The following is a 16,006-nucleotide window of genomic DNA, read 5'->3' on the forward strand; positions in this document are numbered from 1 at the left end:
AAGTATTCCTCCACAAATTGTAGCAAATTGTAGCGCAAAGCGCGCAACGCGTTTAATTTTGACGGTTCCATCACCCTACCTGTCCTCTCTTTCCGTTCCGGTGGTAACTGTGTGGGCCTGCTAACTGAACGACGTCTGAGCCGTTTCCCTTTTTTAATCAGTTGGATTAGTCGGAAAGCGAGAATAAAACGCTGTCCAGACTGGAGAGTTATAACATGTTATAACGGTTGTCAACTAATTGCAACACAGAAACCACCATCAAGATAGCGCTATAACATGGTATAACTCTGTAGTCTGAACGTACTATAACCGTTCGATAGCGATAGCGATATCATAGATAGTAGGAATCGAACATGAAAGCCGCAGTTATGGTGAACAGCTTTCGAATTGTCCAACGGAGGCGATCTTCGGAATGTCATCCAAAAACGGAAACAGTGCTAATACCCAGTACAGACTATGGCCTATATCATGTGATATAGGCTGCCTTGCAATGAGCACTCATACATCTAGTTTTCACTGGAAATCCTATGTATGAGTGCTCATTGCAAGACAGCCTATATTACATGATATAAGGCATAGTCTGTACGGGGTATAAGCTGCTTCTCAGTAGCAGAATCATATAAGACAGCCAAGCTTGAGTTCCAATTAACTCGAAACTTTCAATTCAAAACACCTTGACAGTCTGGTAGTATATTTCAATTCGACAGTTGATATATCCAACACCTGGAACTAGACCCCCTTCACTCTTTGGAATTTATAGAGACAGGTAACAGCGCCAATAGGTCCGTGACGATACTACGTTGAACTGCAACGTTGGAAGAAAACACACACACACACCATCATCTATACATGTACGAACCCACACCAATGAGCGGAGAGTTCAGCACAAATCAAAACACGAAGCGGTGTCGTCGGTGTCGGGGTTGAAAATGGGCCAAATTTGCGTGACATAATTAATGGACCATCCCAAAGTGGCATCAGAGGTTTCAGGTTTGATAAAATGTCTGCATTTTTTTAAATCATTTGAAATTTTGGGAAGACCTAGGCATTTTGTTGAATGGACCTCCCTTATCGGTCGGTAAAGGCAACAGGGGAATTTTTTGACTTCCCTTGGCAAAGAGTATGATTGTACTTGTCACACAATGTACTAAAGCAAAAATGGTACATGCTTAGAAAGCTCTCAATTATCAACTGTGGATGTGCTAAGTTGAGAACTGACGTAATGTCTCCCAGTGAGGGCGTAATACAGCCAAAGAAGAAGACGCATTGTTAAGACATTTCAAATTTTCAGTAAACATGTATTGTTAGTTCCAACTAAAACTGGACTGCTCCAAAAATGCAAACAGTGTGATAAAAGTGCACGTTTACGTCAAATCGTTTTGTTTTCGGTGCACTTATTCCTTACTCCATAAGGAATAAGTGCACCGAAGACAACCAAACGATTTGACGTAAACGTGCACTTTTATCACACTTTTTAATAAGTGAAAACGGCCTTATTTGTCCAGTTTGCTGGGAAATGCGTAATAATAAGTTCCAACCATTTGCAACTTACAGTGGCCGGCGGAATCGAAATAACGCGACTCCTAGATATCTACCTTTTCGGAAAATCACGGGAAGCCCCAAAGAACTAAATCCACCGTCTTGTTTGTTGATGTTACATGTATGTAGATTACTAGTATGATTTATTTGACCAAATGAAAAATTACACATAAATTAAGACGACATCTCATCGTCATCACTCAGCTTCGGCACCTTCATACCCCGTACAGACTATGGCTTAATATACATGTAATATACCCGAGCAAAGTAAAATAACATCCTGATATCATCTTGGAAACAAGACTTGTTATTCCAGGTATCATTTTGTTTTCAGTTGTTATCGCATAACTAATTTAGTTATCAACATCGACTAATTTTGTTATCAGTTGTTATCATGAAAGAATATGAAATGATGCAAGGTTACTTTAAAACTTCAAATATTATCCGCATGGTAAGAAAAAACACACTGCCAAGCATGTTTCAGTTATCTGCGTAAGGCTTTAATACCAAATCAATAAAATAATTTGAAATTTGTTGAAAATATTTGTATGGATCACAGGATTTGTTATGAAGATGTTTTCAATGATAACTAAATCAGATTTTTTTTATAGATTTATTTTTTGTCAGTCAAAATTGGATTCCTTAGCAACAAAATTAAGGAATGTCACCGATAATGACCATGCACCAGAACCATAGTCTTAACCACTTCAAACTAGGGAACAACAAATATAAGATTAGGAATCACATAGATGAAGACTAACTAACTCATTTTTCTCCTTGTTTCAAGATCATCCTCGGTGGACAAAGCCGAGTCTTGTCACTATCAACAAGGCATAAAAAGTAATAAGGATTAATATGTGTTCCTTGGTTTACTGAAAAATCCTGTTCCCCTAGTTTAAAGTAGTTAGGACTAGGAATTGGTGGCAGATCTTACATCGCGTAGCGTACCACGAAAAGGTGATCTACCTACGTTACGGGGCACCTATTATGACATAGCATATGTCATACTGACACCTGTCATTTATTGAGCCCTGATGGTGAAGTTGGCGGGGACTCCCAACAGTTTCAATGTGCACTCACCAGATGGCACTGCGATCACATAAGGGTGGTGTATCCATTGTCTTCGAAGAATTGATTAGTGGGATATTTTGTTAATTAAATATCTTTGCTGGAACCCATTTTGTGTCTTCATCAAATGCCCTCCAAACTGTGACATTTCCCCCTGCATGCGAAAACCCTCCTTCTGATGCTCCAAGACACTCTGAATCCAACAGGCTGCTTGCAGATGCTCGCTTATCTTCCAGACCGTACGCTGGTCTAATCTGCTTGCACCTACCACCGTTGACTCTGCACAAAGATGTACTTATTTTGGGTGTGTTTGGCATTTCACTGCGAAGGCCTGGTTACTCATCTCGGTCCGCTGGTCAGCTCCGACATGCAATCCAATCGCTGCTGACCGGACATCTCACTGAAGAAGTAGTTGATGGAGTGCAACGCCAAATCACACTTATAAATTGTATCCGTTAGCATTCGGTACTTGTCCTTCGGCATTTTCGTGAAGCAGCAAGCAGAAATAATATGCAAAGCTTTAAGGTCTGTAACATTTGAGCTAAGTTTCAGGAAATGTGATGCTGAGAAAGATGTAAACAATGGGTTGACTGACACCTATGTACAGAGGCAGTGCAGTGTTGGCAGTAACTTTAGGGATCCTGAAAAATATAACCATGCGTGCCAAACAGTGACAATGAGTGTGTCTAACTGTGTTTTTGGCGCACTGTGTGGAGTGACCAACCCCTTGGTTTTTGTACGCTTTTAACCGATAAAACCAAGTCCCCGGCAAGGTGACAGATAACCTTAGTTTCACGTACCCACTTGCAAATAGTAGATGTCGCCGCACAACATAAAGAAAGGGATTGTCCTTCACAGCCGAAATGACATTTCTCTATGAGAATCCAACTTTTTGTTTCTCCATGTGTGGACGTCAAACAACAGGCAAGAATGCTATATGATAAGAGTGAATTTATTATTTTCGTGGTGAAATGAAATAATTAATTTATTTTCATACATAATCAAATGACAATTAAAATACTTTGCTGACTTCTATTTTAATTTGCTCTTGAATATAATCAGGCCACAGATTTTTTTTATCATAGTGGTGTAATAAAAGCTTTCCATGGGCCGTATAAATAAACAAAAGTTTACTTTCCTGTGTTTATTGCGTATTCTTCTGACATGCAAGACTTCTAAAACTAAACTGAAAATACTCATTAATCACCACAAATAATTCAACGTTGGAAGATATTACGAACGGCTTGCAAATAGAATCCAGAATGCATAATTCACCAACATGCTAACTATCAGGACTTATTTTTAAGCAGGAAGCAGTTAAAAATCATCGTAATATCTTGTTGTGCATCGATTTATTTAAAACTCCAGCCTGAGGAATATGCCTAGAACTTTGGAAGCATTAAGAATTCTTTCCGCAAAAAAACTTACAAAATTGATTATATTTCGCGGTGAGTAGCAGTTTTGCTGGGTGATGAGGATCATTTTGTAGATCCATTTAAGATTGAAGAAATACATAAAATTAAATGAACCAAATCAAACAAGTGTCTCACAAAAAAATTATTCATGATGAGCTTCTGAAACAAATAGATTAAAGTGATTATCTTTTGTTACACCCGTCGGTATTATAAACGGTATTCCTCACCAAACTTGAAGCCTTCAGAAACAGATGAGTATCATTAGTACACTCTTAATCGCTGCAAAGCCATTCTTTCTTTATTCATCATCGACGATAATAGCAATAGCGTTGAAAACACCGAAGGTATCCTTGTTCAATTCTCATTTGTTCCAATTAATTCGATGACAATCATATATTTTCGTTTTACATATCATATGTGCAAGCTTTTTGTATTGTACTGCTCGAATACATACGGTACACAAATTAAAAAAAAAAGTTTCATAAACTGATTATGCATTGTGCATACTACTAAGAATCAAAGGGGAAATTTTAGCTGGTATCACTGGAGTTGCTATGTCAATACACTCAAAAAAGGCCACAAGTTTGATCGAAGTGCTTAAACACTTGATTTTTAGTATTCACAATCACATTTATTTTAAGTGTATTTCACCATGCTTCAATGTGTTCTACACGTTAATTTCTATGAAACACTAGAAACTTTGAAATGTTGATAATCTTTCTCTATCAATTCTAGCGTATTGCACATTGAACAAAACGTCTGTTCAAAACAGATGGATTTGAAGTGTTTTCCATTTCAATGTTATGTGAATTGCATGTTCTACAAGCTCAACATCGAAAACAGGACGTCACAATACCACCTTCAATCGACCAAATCGATTCGACGAAGAGACTACTGGCTTTCTTTTTCTGTTAAAGTCGAACAGCTTCGCTGCATTCAAAAACTTTAGTCACGCCGCTCAAACAAATGTTCAACCGTTTGTCTTTCTTTCTTCCGTCGCTCCATTATTGGTCTCTCTTTCAAGTTTCGGTGAAACGAATAAGCGAAACAGCGCTCGACTTTGGTTTGGTTTGGTTTCGTCTTTCATGAAACACATCAACAGAGGTTTCATGACGGCGGAAAATGAAACAAATTGAAAGAGCGGTGATAGAGTGTTAATGAAAAGGATTGAAAGCCATAATGAGGTTTCGTTTAACTAGAAAATCGACGTTACTTATATTGAAAGCTATGGGCAAAGCAACGACGAGAAAATCCACAGCCAGCCTTTCCTTCTAAGCGTGCTGCTTTTTCATTTTCGTTTCTTGCTAGTCTAGCTAGGTGTTATAGAAATGAAGCGTTGAACAAGTTTGTATGAGAGAAACAAAACTCGAGTTCATTTTAGAGCTTCAAAAATGTAGAGCCCTGGTGACATCATCCTTATCAACCAGCCTCATATATGAGAACAACCGTGGCTCAGTGAGATCGAACGAAGACAACGGCAGTAGCACAACCCAACAGTCCAGGTTCAAATCCCAAATCAGACCCATTAAAAAAAAGGCATGAGGGGATGCTCTGCCCCCTGGCAACTTCGTTTATATATTTGTCGATTCAATTTTAGAATCGGTAACGTAGAAGTCGATAAAGTAGAATACTGTACAACATTTCAACTATGCAGGGCTGTCATCTGATCACTCAATGCGTGCAATGTACTGATTTTCTGTAATATACAAAGTGAGAATCAAGCAAACACGAAGTTGGCTTGTTGTTCACCCTGCGCAAGTGTAAAGCAATGGAGAAGAGAAGACAGACACACACCCAAAAATAACGCAAGCTCAATGTGTAGCCATCGCTCTCACGGCTCCGACGCAAAGAGCGCCTCTCAGTGTAGGGTTGCAAATGGGAAACACAGCTAAAATACAAAATTCTGCTTTGTTATACCCGAGGGGCTATCAACTTCATAAATCAGCTGAATTGTAAATACACACTTCGGAAAATACAAAAAAAAAAACGTGAATGTGTACACGCTGAAACTAAAATATCCTAATAAAGATACTCAAAAATACATCGAAAATACTTTGTACATCCAAAATACATTTCATAATGAATTTAATACACTTTAATACATAAATACACAGCCCCTCGGTTATACCCTTCTTCATCTCCTATACATGCAGTCGTAGTAAGCAAAATATGCAAAGAATTCAAAGAAGACATTAGCGCTTGTTGTATTATATTCGCTCCCTGCGCCGGACGGAGTGTACCGCTCATTGTGTGGGTTGCTTTCTCACGGATTAGTTGGAGAAGAGTGTGTGTAGCAAATGGGAGAACCACACACTCTTTGTCGAGTGTTGTGAGATCGAGATGCATGCACAAAGTTTCTTTTCTAACGCTCTGAGGTGCTTTCCAGCCCTGCAACTAATTATGATGTGCAAAGCTGTTGATATCACCATGTGAGGCACATAGACTCCAAGTGTGTCACAATTCGAACCAATAGTTTTTAGGTATGGTTCACAGCATAAGATTCACACATAAAATGGATGTGTTTCACAATAAGTGCACATTTAAGTGTAATAGACATGAGTATGACGTGTGGAATTTTTTGAGTGTAACGTCGCGTGTGTGGATTGGTGAGCGCGCGACAATAAGATGAATTTTAAACTTTAATTTTGTTTACTGTACAACATTTCCGCATTCGCCCTTTTCAGATAATGCTTCTGAAAATTATGAGTTTAACAGAACCACCAGCACCAAATTGTCGGGGTACACTTGCAATATTTATACTGAAGCTGTCAAGTTGCCCCCGAGTTGGATAAAACGGAACAATGGCTACCTTAGTTGCCAGTTTGTTTCGAATCGGGATTTTCTGAGGCATAAAATCTCTTATCACGCCGTTGGTCCCCGGTCCATGAGTAGATGAGTCGATAAGTAGGGTCTAGGTGTGGGTGCCAGGGAGGCATAGTATTGGTAGCATTGGTACAAATTAAGGAAAAAAAAACATTTCAATGACAATGACAGATTTCAGCAATACTGGTCTTAAGATCATCAGCTTTGTATTTAAATATAAGTTAATTTTAATGAAGTACACTTGAAAAGTTGTCTCGAACAACATTGAAACTGTGAAAAGATTATATTGGTTTTAAGTACAAGGCTTCAATCAGAATCTAAAGAATGATGATAAGCGCCATTCGACCATTATTTTAAAATAGCACACTAAATTGAAAAGCATGACTCAATACGTTCCATCCTCCAGCAAAGGATGACTTGAGTATATCTTCGCAATAAAGCAAATTCTTAGCGAAGCTGCTCCCACGAGCAAACGAAGATAAGTCCTGCTCATATGCAATGATTTATAGATGCCCCTATCAAAAGCAGACGACCAGCTGCATAAAGAATTCCGCACAAACTAGACCACCACCAGGGACCACTTGTTCTACACAAAGAACGAAAGATGCAACACCACCGCACCCGCTCGAGATGCCATTAACGGTTATGGGAAGCAATTTATTTGCAATCAGCTTTTTATTCGTCCCATTCGTCACTACTATCGTTGTATATCATTGGTATTATTGCTCTTACCATCCTCTTCTGTGCACAACAAACGCCTGAGGTGTTTGCTCCCTATTCATGCAACATAACTAATCACCGCTTTCTATCGAACTATCCTCTATTATGTAGATTGCTTTTGTCAATATTGATTTTCTTTCCGTTTCTACTGATTAAAATGAACCTGCTCCGATTATTTTATTATTTGTTTATTACTCCTATTTCTATCCGACCTTACAAACTAGAACGCTATTTTTGTATTTATTTTGTCACTGTTCACAAATTTCGTCCACTCACTCCACCGTTTCGAATTTGCTTTCTTCGTTGGGAAAGTAACCTAAACCTATTTGTATCGATTTGAGTTCCACTCGCCGGGGGGTCCACCGACCGTTGGCATCCCACAGAAAGAAAAAAAAATAACTACCTTATTCCTAACTACACTTCGTCGCTTCGTTTCACGTCGGGGTCTCGTAGATCTTCGCAATGGGCGAGTGGCGAGAATCGATTCTCACTCGTTCCCGGGACGAGTGGCCTTTAGCCGCTTCCCCCACCGGGACGATCTACAAAAGGGATCCACCGGAGTTTTCCAGACTTGATTTTTGTTTTCGATTTGTTTTGGTTTTTTTTTTGCCAACGGGACGCCCTGTGGGATGCCATCCACCGTGAGATTTGGAACGAATTTCAAGTCTTATTGTTTTACTTCCCGTTTGAGCTGATGCTTAGTACGTAGGGATCGCTGCCACCGGACGGGTTGGTGATCAGCAGACTAATAGTAGAAAAATCTATATGGCGATGGGGTTGAGTAGGATGGATAATTGTAATAGCTTGGGTAGGCAGCGGCTGGCGTGGTGGTGGCGGCGGCGGCGGCAGCGTTGGCAGTGGTAGGTGCAGTGAGGGCAGCCGAGTAGTAGGCTCGTTGTGGATAGTCGAACTGCTGAAAGGAATGCTGAAGAGGATTGGCGCTGACCACGTAGGGGCTGTACTGGGATTGAAATGCCAACTGTTGCTGGTACTGGTAGGCTTGTTGCTGGTACTGATAGGCCAGTAGCTGGTTCTGGTAAGCGGTGTACGGGCTATAGTAGTATGGAGTGTAGCTTGGAGAGTAGGCTTGAGAGTAGCTTTGGGGGTAGCTTGGAGTGTACACGGAATATTGGGCAGCAGCATTAAGGTAATCGTTGGCGAAGGGGTACGACTGCGGAATGTACGACTGCTGTGGCTGATAGGCGATCGCTGGTGAGCCCATGGCGGCTACATGCTGCTGCTGTTGCTGTGCCTGTTGCTGTTGCTGTTGTTGCTGTTGCTGCTGTTGGGCTGCCCTCAGTCTCAAACTGGCCAAGAATTTCTCCGTGTCGAAGTGAGGGGCCAGCGTTCCAACCTGTCCAATCGCTTGCTGACGGGCGTCGTCAATTTCGGCTTCAATTTCGTTCTGCGAAACGCGAGCTTCCTGGAATCCGGGTCCCACCAGCAGCCCAGCGGTGATATCCTGATCGGCGGCAACCAGACCGTACTTGCCCTTGGTGACCAGTTTCTTGTTGATGGAAATCGGCAGACCCAGCGATCCGATCTCGCTCGGTTTGATTCCGGCAATGGCGGTGGCAACGGGACGGGCTACGGCCAGACCTCCATCTCCGACGACGGCAGTGGCGATCGGTTTCGACGAGGCTACTCCTCCTTCACCGGCGATGGCGAGACCTGGAGATGGAGAAGGGACATTTAATATTTAGGAAAGTATTTGAAGGTATCTTTTGGTCAATTATTGAGAAGATCTTTGTTTGACCTCAATACCTATGGTGTTAAATTTAAACTCTTTTAGCTCATGTTTAACATGTTTAACGATCGGTAGTTCAATGAATTATTTCAATGGAACTTTTCACTGTCATGTAACAATACATATGCGTGTACATTTCAATACGAATGATTGAATTATTACATACTATCAGGTAAACTTAAATTTGTAGTGCTGTATGTTTCAACAAAGACCAGAAATTACAGCATAGTGCCAAAAGTAAATTTACAAAATTGTTGCTACCCAAGCATCATGCATCGAAATACTTTGCTGCAACTTGATTGTGACTGGAATAAGTTTCAAACATCAGTTATTCAGTGACAAGTGCTACTAGGATATTAAACTATCATACTATTATACTATGTCTGCACTCTTATAGTTTGAAGCAAATACGGGATTAGCCCAAATAACTGAAGCAGCATCTTATTGCAATACATTATTTCTCAACACTCAAAACGAGAGTTGGGAGGGAATGTTACACTTATATCAATATGAAGATTTAGTGTGATAATTTATTAGCTGAAGATAATAGGTTGATAGTTCCGCTAGACTACGGCAGTATGAAAATTGAACAGAAGTTGAAATCAATCAATTTAGATGGTCAAGTTTTGAACCACCACAGCATGCTTTTGGTGCTTCTGTATATGGACGATCAAATGTTAAATACTGTGGTAGCCACAGCATAGTTCTGTTAAAACCTCAACCTTTCATTGATCCATTGAGCGAAGGGCCAATAATGCATAAATACTACCGACACCTGCCATGTGTTGATAGGTTCCATTATGTCCCAGGTTTGGAGTCACCTCCCTGGCACTCGGATGCCGCCAATGATTAATCGCCAATGGATCAATGAAAATGCTGAGGTTTTGACAGAGCTGTGCTGTGGCTACCACATTATTTTACATATGATCGTCCATATGCTGTAGCACCAAAAGCATGCTGTGGTGGGTTCAAAACTTGACCATCTAAATTGGTCAATTGATCAATTTAGATGGTCAAGCTTCGAACTCACCACAGCATGGTGCCACTGTATATGGACGATCAAATGGAAAACACTGTGGCAGCCACAGCACAGTTTTGTCAAAACCCCAGCATTTTCATTGATCCATTGATCAATTTAGTTGGTCAAGTTTTGAACCCACCACAGCATACTTTTGGCGCTACTGTATATGTTAAATACTGTGGTAGCCACAGTATAATTCTATCAAAACCTCAGCATTTTTATTGATCCATTGGCAGTCGACAAACGTTTTGGCACTTGATAGGCCATTAAAACTTGACCTCTCGCGGTCATCTTGAAAAAAGGCTTGAATTAAATAATCATTATTACACGTTTCTTGAGCAGCCCTTGAGTTAACATTCCCCGCAGAATCATTTAAAAAAATATAAAACCTTTAAACGAGAAATAGAAGGATTTTAAAATTTTAATCCCATTCCGTGCAAAATTTTGAAACCTGCATCATCAAGCCGTTTGTGTTCTATAAATGATCAAAATTGCAACATTACAGCCTGAGGGTGAGGACACCAAAAAGGAGGCAAATTTGACAAGAGTTTCAAAACCGGTTCGATCACAACGTGAAAAACATCATCGACAGTGATGAACAACTGTGATCTATATTTTCAAGCTCTACCACATTGTTAACAAGCTCCCTGAACTGTCAAAAAAGTACGATGATACCATTCTGTGCATGATCTATTCAGGAATGTTCATATTTGATTTCTGAACTGTCGCTTCCCGTATGCGTCATAATGTTTGTACCATTCTTGAAGAGTGGTGAAGGTGTACATCGGCATTCTTCAAGGGGTAATCAATTATGCACACTGGGCACATCGACACGTTAGAGCACACTGTGACAAGTATGTCACAATATCTATATATACAGGGTGTTCGGTTCCTTAGTGCAAATAATTTAAGGGGCGATAGAAGATCATATTTGAAGTAAAAAATTGTTCTACAGATATAATCAAATCTCAAAGATTACTGAGTTATTGAACTTTTTCTGTTTTGGTCTATGCTTGCCATAAATTGACTCTAACTCAAAAACTATGCAATTTAGCACAAAACTCTTACCTTCATTGAACAGCTTGGAAAATTTCCTACCTAATAGTGTCATTTCTTTTTTAAGGTGATACTCTAAGGAAGCCTTAGCGTGAAACTTCAAGGCACAAATGTCAGCTTCCATAAAACATACAAATTTGAAATTGCTACTCTTTGTTTGTAGTAGCATAGCAAACAAGGAGTAGCAATTTCAAATTTTGTATGTTTTATGGAAGCTGACATTTGTGCCTTTAAAGTTTCACGCTAAGGATTCCTTTGAGTATCACCTTAAGTAAGCTGCATTTAGACACATTTTAGGGATAAATGAGTCTAAAACTTGTGATTTCCTACGGGGTTTCCTTATTATTTAAAAAAAATACGTAGTAAAGTGCATTGTTTTGTCTAACCAAAAGATGCCTCTCAATGCGCTCTACAACTTTTTCTTGGACATCAATTTTCTATCTTGTTTAGTTTTGCCGTAATTTCATACAACACGTCATGTTGGGTCGTTAATTTACGGTTGCGTAAAACACGAATTCAACCCCACCGTGCGTTGCTGTTGACGTCTGTTTGCAGCGCGCATAGCACACTTGATCGCCACGCGGAGTGAATTTCTGTCTGTCTGTCTGTCTCCTTATAGACTCGGAAACTACTGAACCGATCGGCGTGAGAATTTGTATGCAGAGGTTTTTGGGGCCAGGAAAGATTCTTATGATGGTTCGGCTCCCATAGAAATGAAACAGAAATGTCTGCATAACTCGAGAACTAATAAAGCAACTGAAGCCAAATTTGGCATGTACGGGGTAGCCCCTTAGATAAGAGGGGGGGGGGGACTACGTAAAATATAGCATGATTTTTTTTTTAATCGGCGCACAAACTCAAGCTAATATTGAATCTCGAGCAAGGCCGGTCACACTCAGCTAGTATAATATAAAACCACAAACAAAGTGACAGACGGAGCGGCTCGAAAACTTTGGTGACGAACCTGCTATTGCAATTTTTCAGTGTACCACATGGCAACACTACTACTGGATTGTACTAGAATTTTCACCAAATGTACTAGAATGTTTTGGTTGTATCTCTTTCACTTTACTCAAAACTAAAATGCATAAAACATGACCAAATGATATACCCTTTGCACACTGTGAAAGATCACTGCACATGAAATCAACTTTGTTCAAATCAAATCAAAATTACTAGCCCACCTAGTGGTTGATGGCACAAGCTTCTAAGAAAATGCTATTACAGCAAACCACATTATTTTATTTGATTCCTTCGCCAGTTAGTCGTATGTCACTTCGTTTGTGATAAAACGGCATCACTGTTTGTTTGCTGACGATTCTCCAATAGTTGCTTAGGTTTCGCACTTTGTTTACAGTCGTTGGTCTTTGACTAGGTCACAATCAGGGTCATCCTCTTTTGCAACCAACATGATTGCACTAGTTGCCTGGAGTTTCCGGAAGCGACAATATCGCTAATCACGGTTCACATGGGTAAATTCCGCACGCACTAAGTAGTGGCCAGATTCATAGCGTCATACAAATCAAGCATTTTCCTCCACGGATGAGCGATATGCAGAGCCACCGATTGCTTACCGTGTTTGAATAATCGGAATTTATTCAATAAATATTATGACAATCACAATCAAACAATCACAAACGTCAATAAAACTTCAGGGTTGCCAATCTCATGGGATACTCGATTGGCACCCTTCGGCACAGATTGAGGCGTACAGAGTTGATTACCCCTTGGCATTCTGAGTAAGTATGTCCTTCCGAAGATCACTGAGCAATATGGACCGCAGCCGAATGTGGTCTTTCAGCAAGGCGGAACACCTCAGACAAACATAGACCCACGTCTGGAGAGATATGGATCTATATTATTAGAACCTGTCGAGCATTCCGGAAGCGTGCTCAGGCCGTAATTGCGGCAAATGGAAATTCTTACGATGATTAAACATAGGTTTAATGTCGCGGATGCACTTGGATGCCAAACTATGAGCATGAGCATTATTTGTATAATAATTATAAGCACTATACAAAAACTATACCTAAACTATAGAAGTGGATGTGCTCATAATTTATTCTACAAATAATGCCCATGTTCATAGTTTGTCATACAAGTGTATCCGCGGCATAAGGTCCTAAAAACATATCCCATTAGAATAAATGAATTTTTTCACTCCGAAAATATTCAGTTTTTTTTTCCACAGTGTTTAATGGTGCAAATATTATCACGCATACGGATTGATCCTCGGATTAAATCCCGATGACGAATAGAGGGTTGTTCTTATATCGCTATTGGTTTTAATCAACACGATACAAGGCATACATTTGTGGTAGCGAGCAAGGGCGCTATAACCTAGGCGAATACAGCATTCCCTCCGTATAGGTTACGTCCGCACACCGCTCTCTGTTGTCCTTCGACTGAGGTCGGCTGGATCAATTGAGGGATGGCAGTGGGTTGGCGGTGCCGTCCACGCTTGTACGGAGGGAGGACTGTACGCTCGAACACAAGGGGTAAATACCTGTGTTCCATCCCAGGAGATCGGACAACCAAGGAGTGTACATTAACTTTCTTAGCTCTGTTACTCCCAACGATTTATATAGCCTATTTTCAAATCCTGCATACGGAGCGGTTGGTACGGTATGTCCCCGCTCTTTAATTACCTGTGGATTAAATGTTAACCACTGTCTATACTTATTAAGTAGACATGGTAAACATTCACTTCCACAAAAATTAACTAAACGCTACACAGTAGGCCTGGCCGCTTTATTGTTTGTTTCACATCCTTGATGTGCAGCAGGCATTAATAATGACAAGAAAAATGATAGATGTATCATTTTCCAGGATTCTTTCAAGTACTGGCTGTGTATGTGTAGACTAGACTAGACTAGACTAGACTAGACACGATACAAGGCATACATTTGTCTAATTCTCAAATCAATGCCAGTGAACCCTCCACTGCCAAATCCTGCCATCTGGTGGGGTTAGCTCAAAGAGCTAGGGCAATCATAATTGCATTTTTTAAGAAATGCTGTGTACAGTGCTTTCCCGATTTTGTCAGCCCCTTCTCAAATTTTATGCTGACAAAAACGGGAAACTGACAAAATCGGGAAAAATTTCCCATTATTTTTTTGATCAAAACTATTACAAGATAACGAAATTTTTATACGGTATGAGGTGCTATGGGATAGTATGACCATCAGCGCTTATTTACGTGTTTTGCAAAACAAGTTTATTGGAGTTTCACTCATCATCACTCGTAGAGCTGCAGAACAGTCATCTGGGAAATTGTTTATTTCAAGTAGTCTTTTAATAGTACGAGGAAAAACGCTGTTGGTCATATCACGCCAGGGTGCGCTTTACCCCACCTTGTCCTATTATTTGTAACAACTCTTGAATTTATTTTCCTTTGCCGATAATGAAATACATATTAACTTTCAAAGCAGAGAAAATGGAGGGAGGGGTCAAAAATCCTGAACTGTATTGAAATTGGCACGGGGTGGTATCCACTAGTTGCCTAGTGTAGCTCCACTAAAGCCCATTCCTTACTCTCTGCTCTGCCTGGATCCCCCGGGACCACGCTGAAGCGACTACGTCGAGGGGGCTGGCACTTCTCATACTCTCAGTGCTTGCTGGCTTTACTAGATCGCTGCTCCTCTCTCCATTCCAAGTGCCTTCCTTTGGACACATTTCATCGACGACATTCTCCACGTTAAGGACAGGCATCTCCCTTCGCACTGTCTCGCACCTTGGACAGCCGAAAACCACATGCTCCGGCGTTTCATCCACGTTGCCGCACTCCGGACAGAGGAGTGACGCTGCGTGTCCGAACCGATGCAGGTATTTCCTGATGCAGCCGTGGCCAGACAGGAACTGCGTCCGGTGGTGGTTGACTTCTCCGTGATTTCTGTTCACCCAGGTCGAAAGAATCGGTAATAACCGATGTGTCCATCTACCGCTATCCACCGTGTTTCACTCCTACCGTCACTATGCCAAAGACTCCACTTTCACCACTTTCCGTACTCCACCGGTTTCTCTCCGACTGTAGCACTCGCTGTCCTCCGCCGGGTGATGCCGATAGGGATCATTCCGGTAATAGCGCATACTGCTTCCGACTTCCGTACTGCTCAGTTTCCTTTGGTTCTGCTTCGTTTCCAGTATTGCAAACCTGGCTGGACCTCCATACCTCCGTATGTAGCCAGAAGACGCCTCTTGATATTGCTAGGAATAGAGTTGTTCAGCATGATTCTATCTGTTGTGTTGATGGCCTTCCAAGCATTCTCACAGACATATTCGACGTGGCTGTTGAAGTTTAGCCGGTTATCGATCATCACTCCCAGGTATTTCAACACGCGCTTCGAGGCAAAGGCGTGCGTTGGACCAAGGATGGAGCCTTGTGGAACTCCCGTTGTGATCCTAATCGATCTCTGTTCCATATCTGTCTCGTAGACCAGAACCAGGCTCTGGAACTTAAGTTCCTCTGAATCCTGCACAGGTAGTCGGGGACCCTCATTCCATGCAGCGCTTTGGCAATGGCTTTTCAGCTGCACTGACATCGATCGTTATCACGGTGCAATATCGATCTCCTCTTCGCTTCTGTTTGGACGCCTTCTCGACTCACTCGACCATTGT

At 41.0% G+C, this 16,006-nt stretch overlaps 1 protein-coding gene across 1 annotated transcript in view; it reads right to left on the minus strand.

Annotated features, from left to right (window-relative positions):
• Positions 1-8,169: 8,169 nt before the first annotated feature.
• Positions 8,170-16,006, minus strand: part of LOC135708385 (uncharacterized) — a 171,579-nt gene continuing 163,742 nt past the window's right edge. Inside the window, exon 5 of the mRNA XM_065230474.1 lies at positions 8,170-9,236. Within this exon, the coding sequence (XP_065086546.1) occupies positions 8,311-9,236 (926 nt within the window). The 3' untranslated portion in view covers positions 8,170-8,310. The remainder of the gene's footprint in view (positions 9,237-16,006) is intronic.

Source organism: Ochlerotatus camptorhynchus, unplaced genomic scaffold (genome assembly GCF_037179485.1).
Source record: "Ochlerotatus camptorhynchus isolate MF236.1 unplaced genomic scaffold, CSIRO-AGI_Acam_v1.1 ptg000330l, whole genome shotgun sequence".
Classification (NCBI taxonomy): domain Eukaryota; kingdom Metazoa; phylum Arthropoda; class Insecta; order Diptera; family Culicidae; genus Ochlerotatus; species Ochlerotatus camptorhynchus.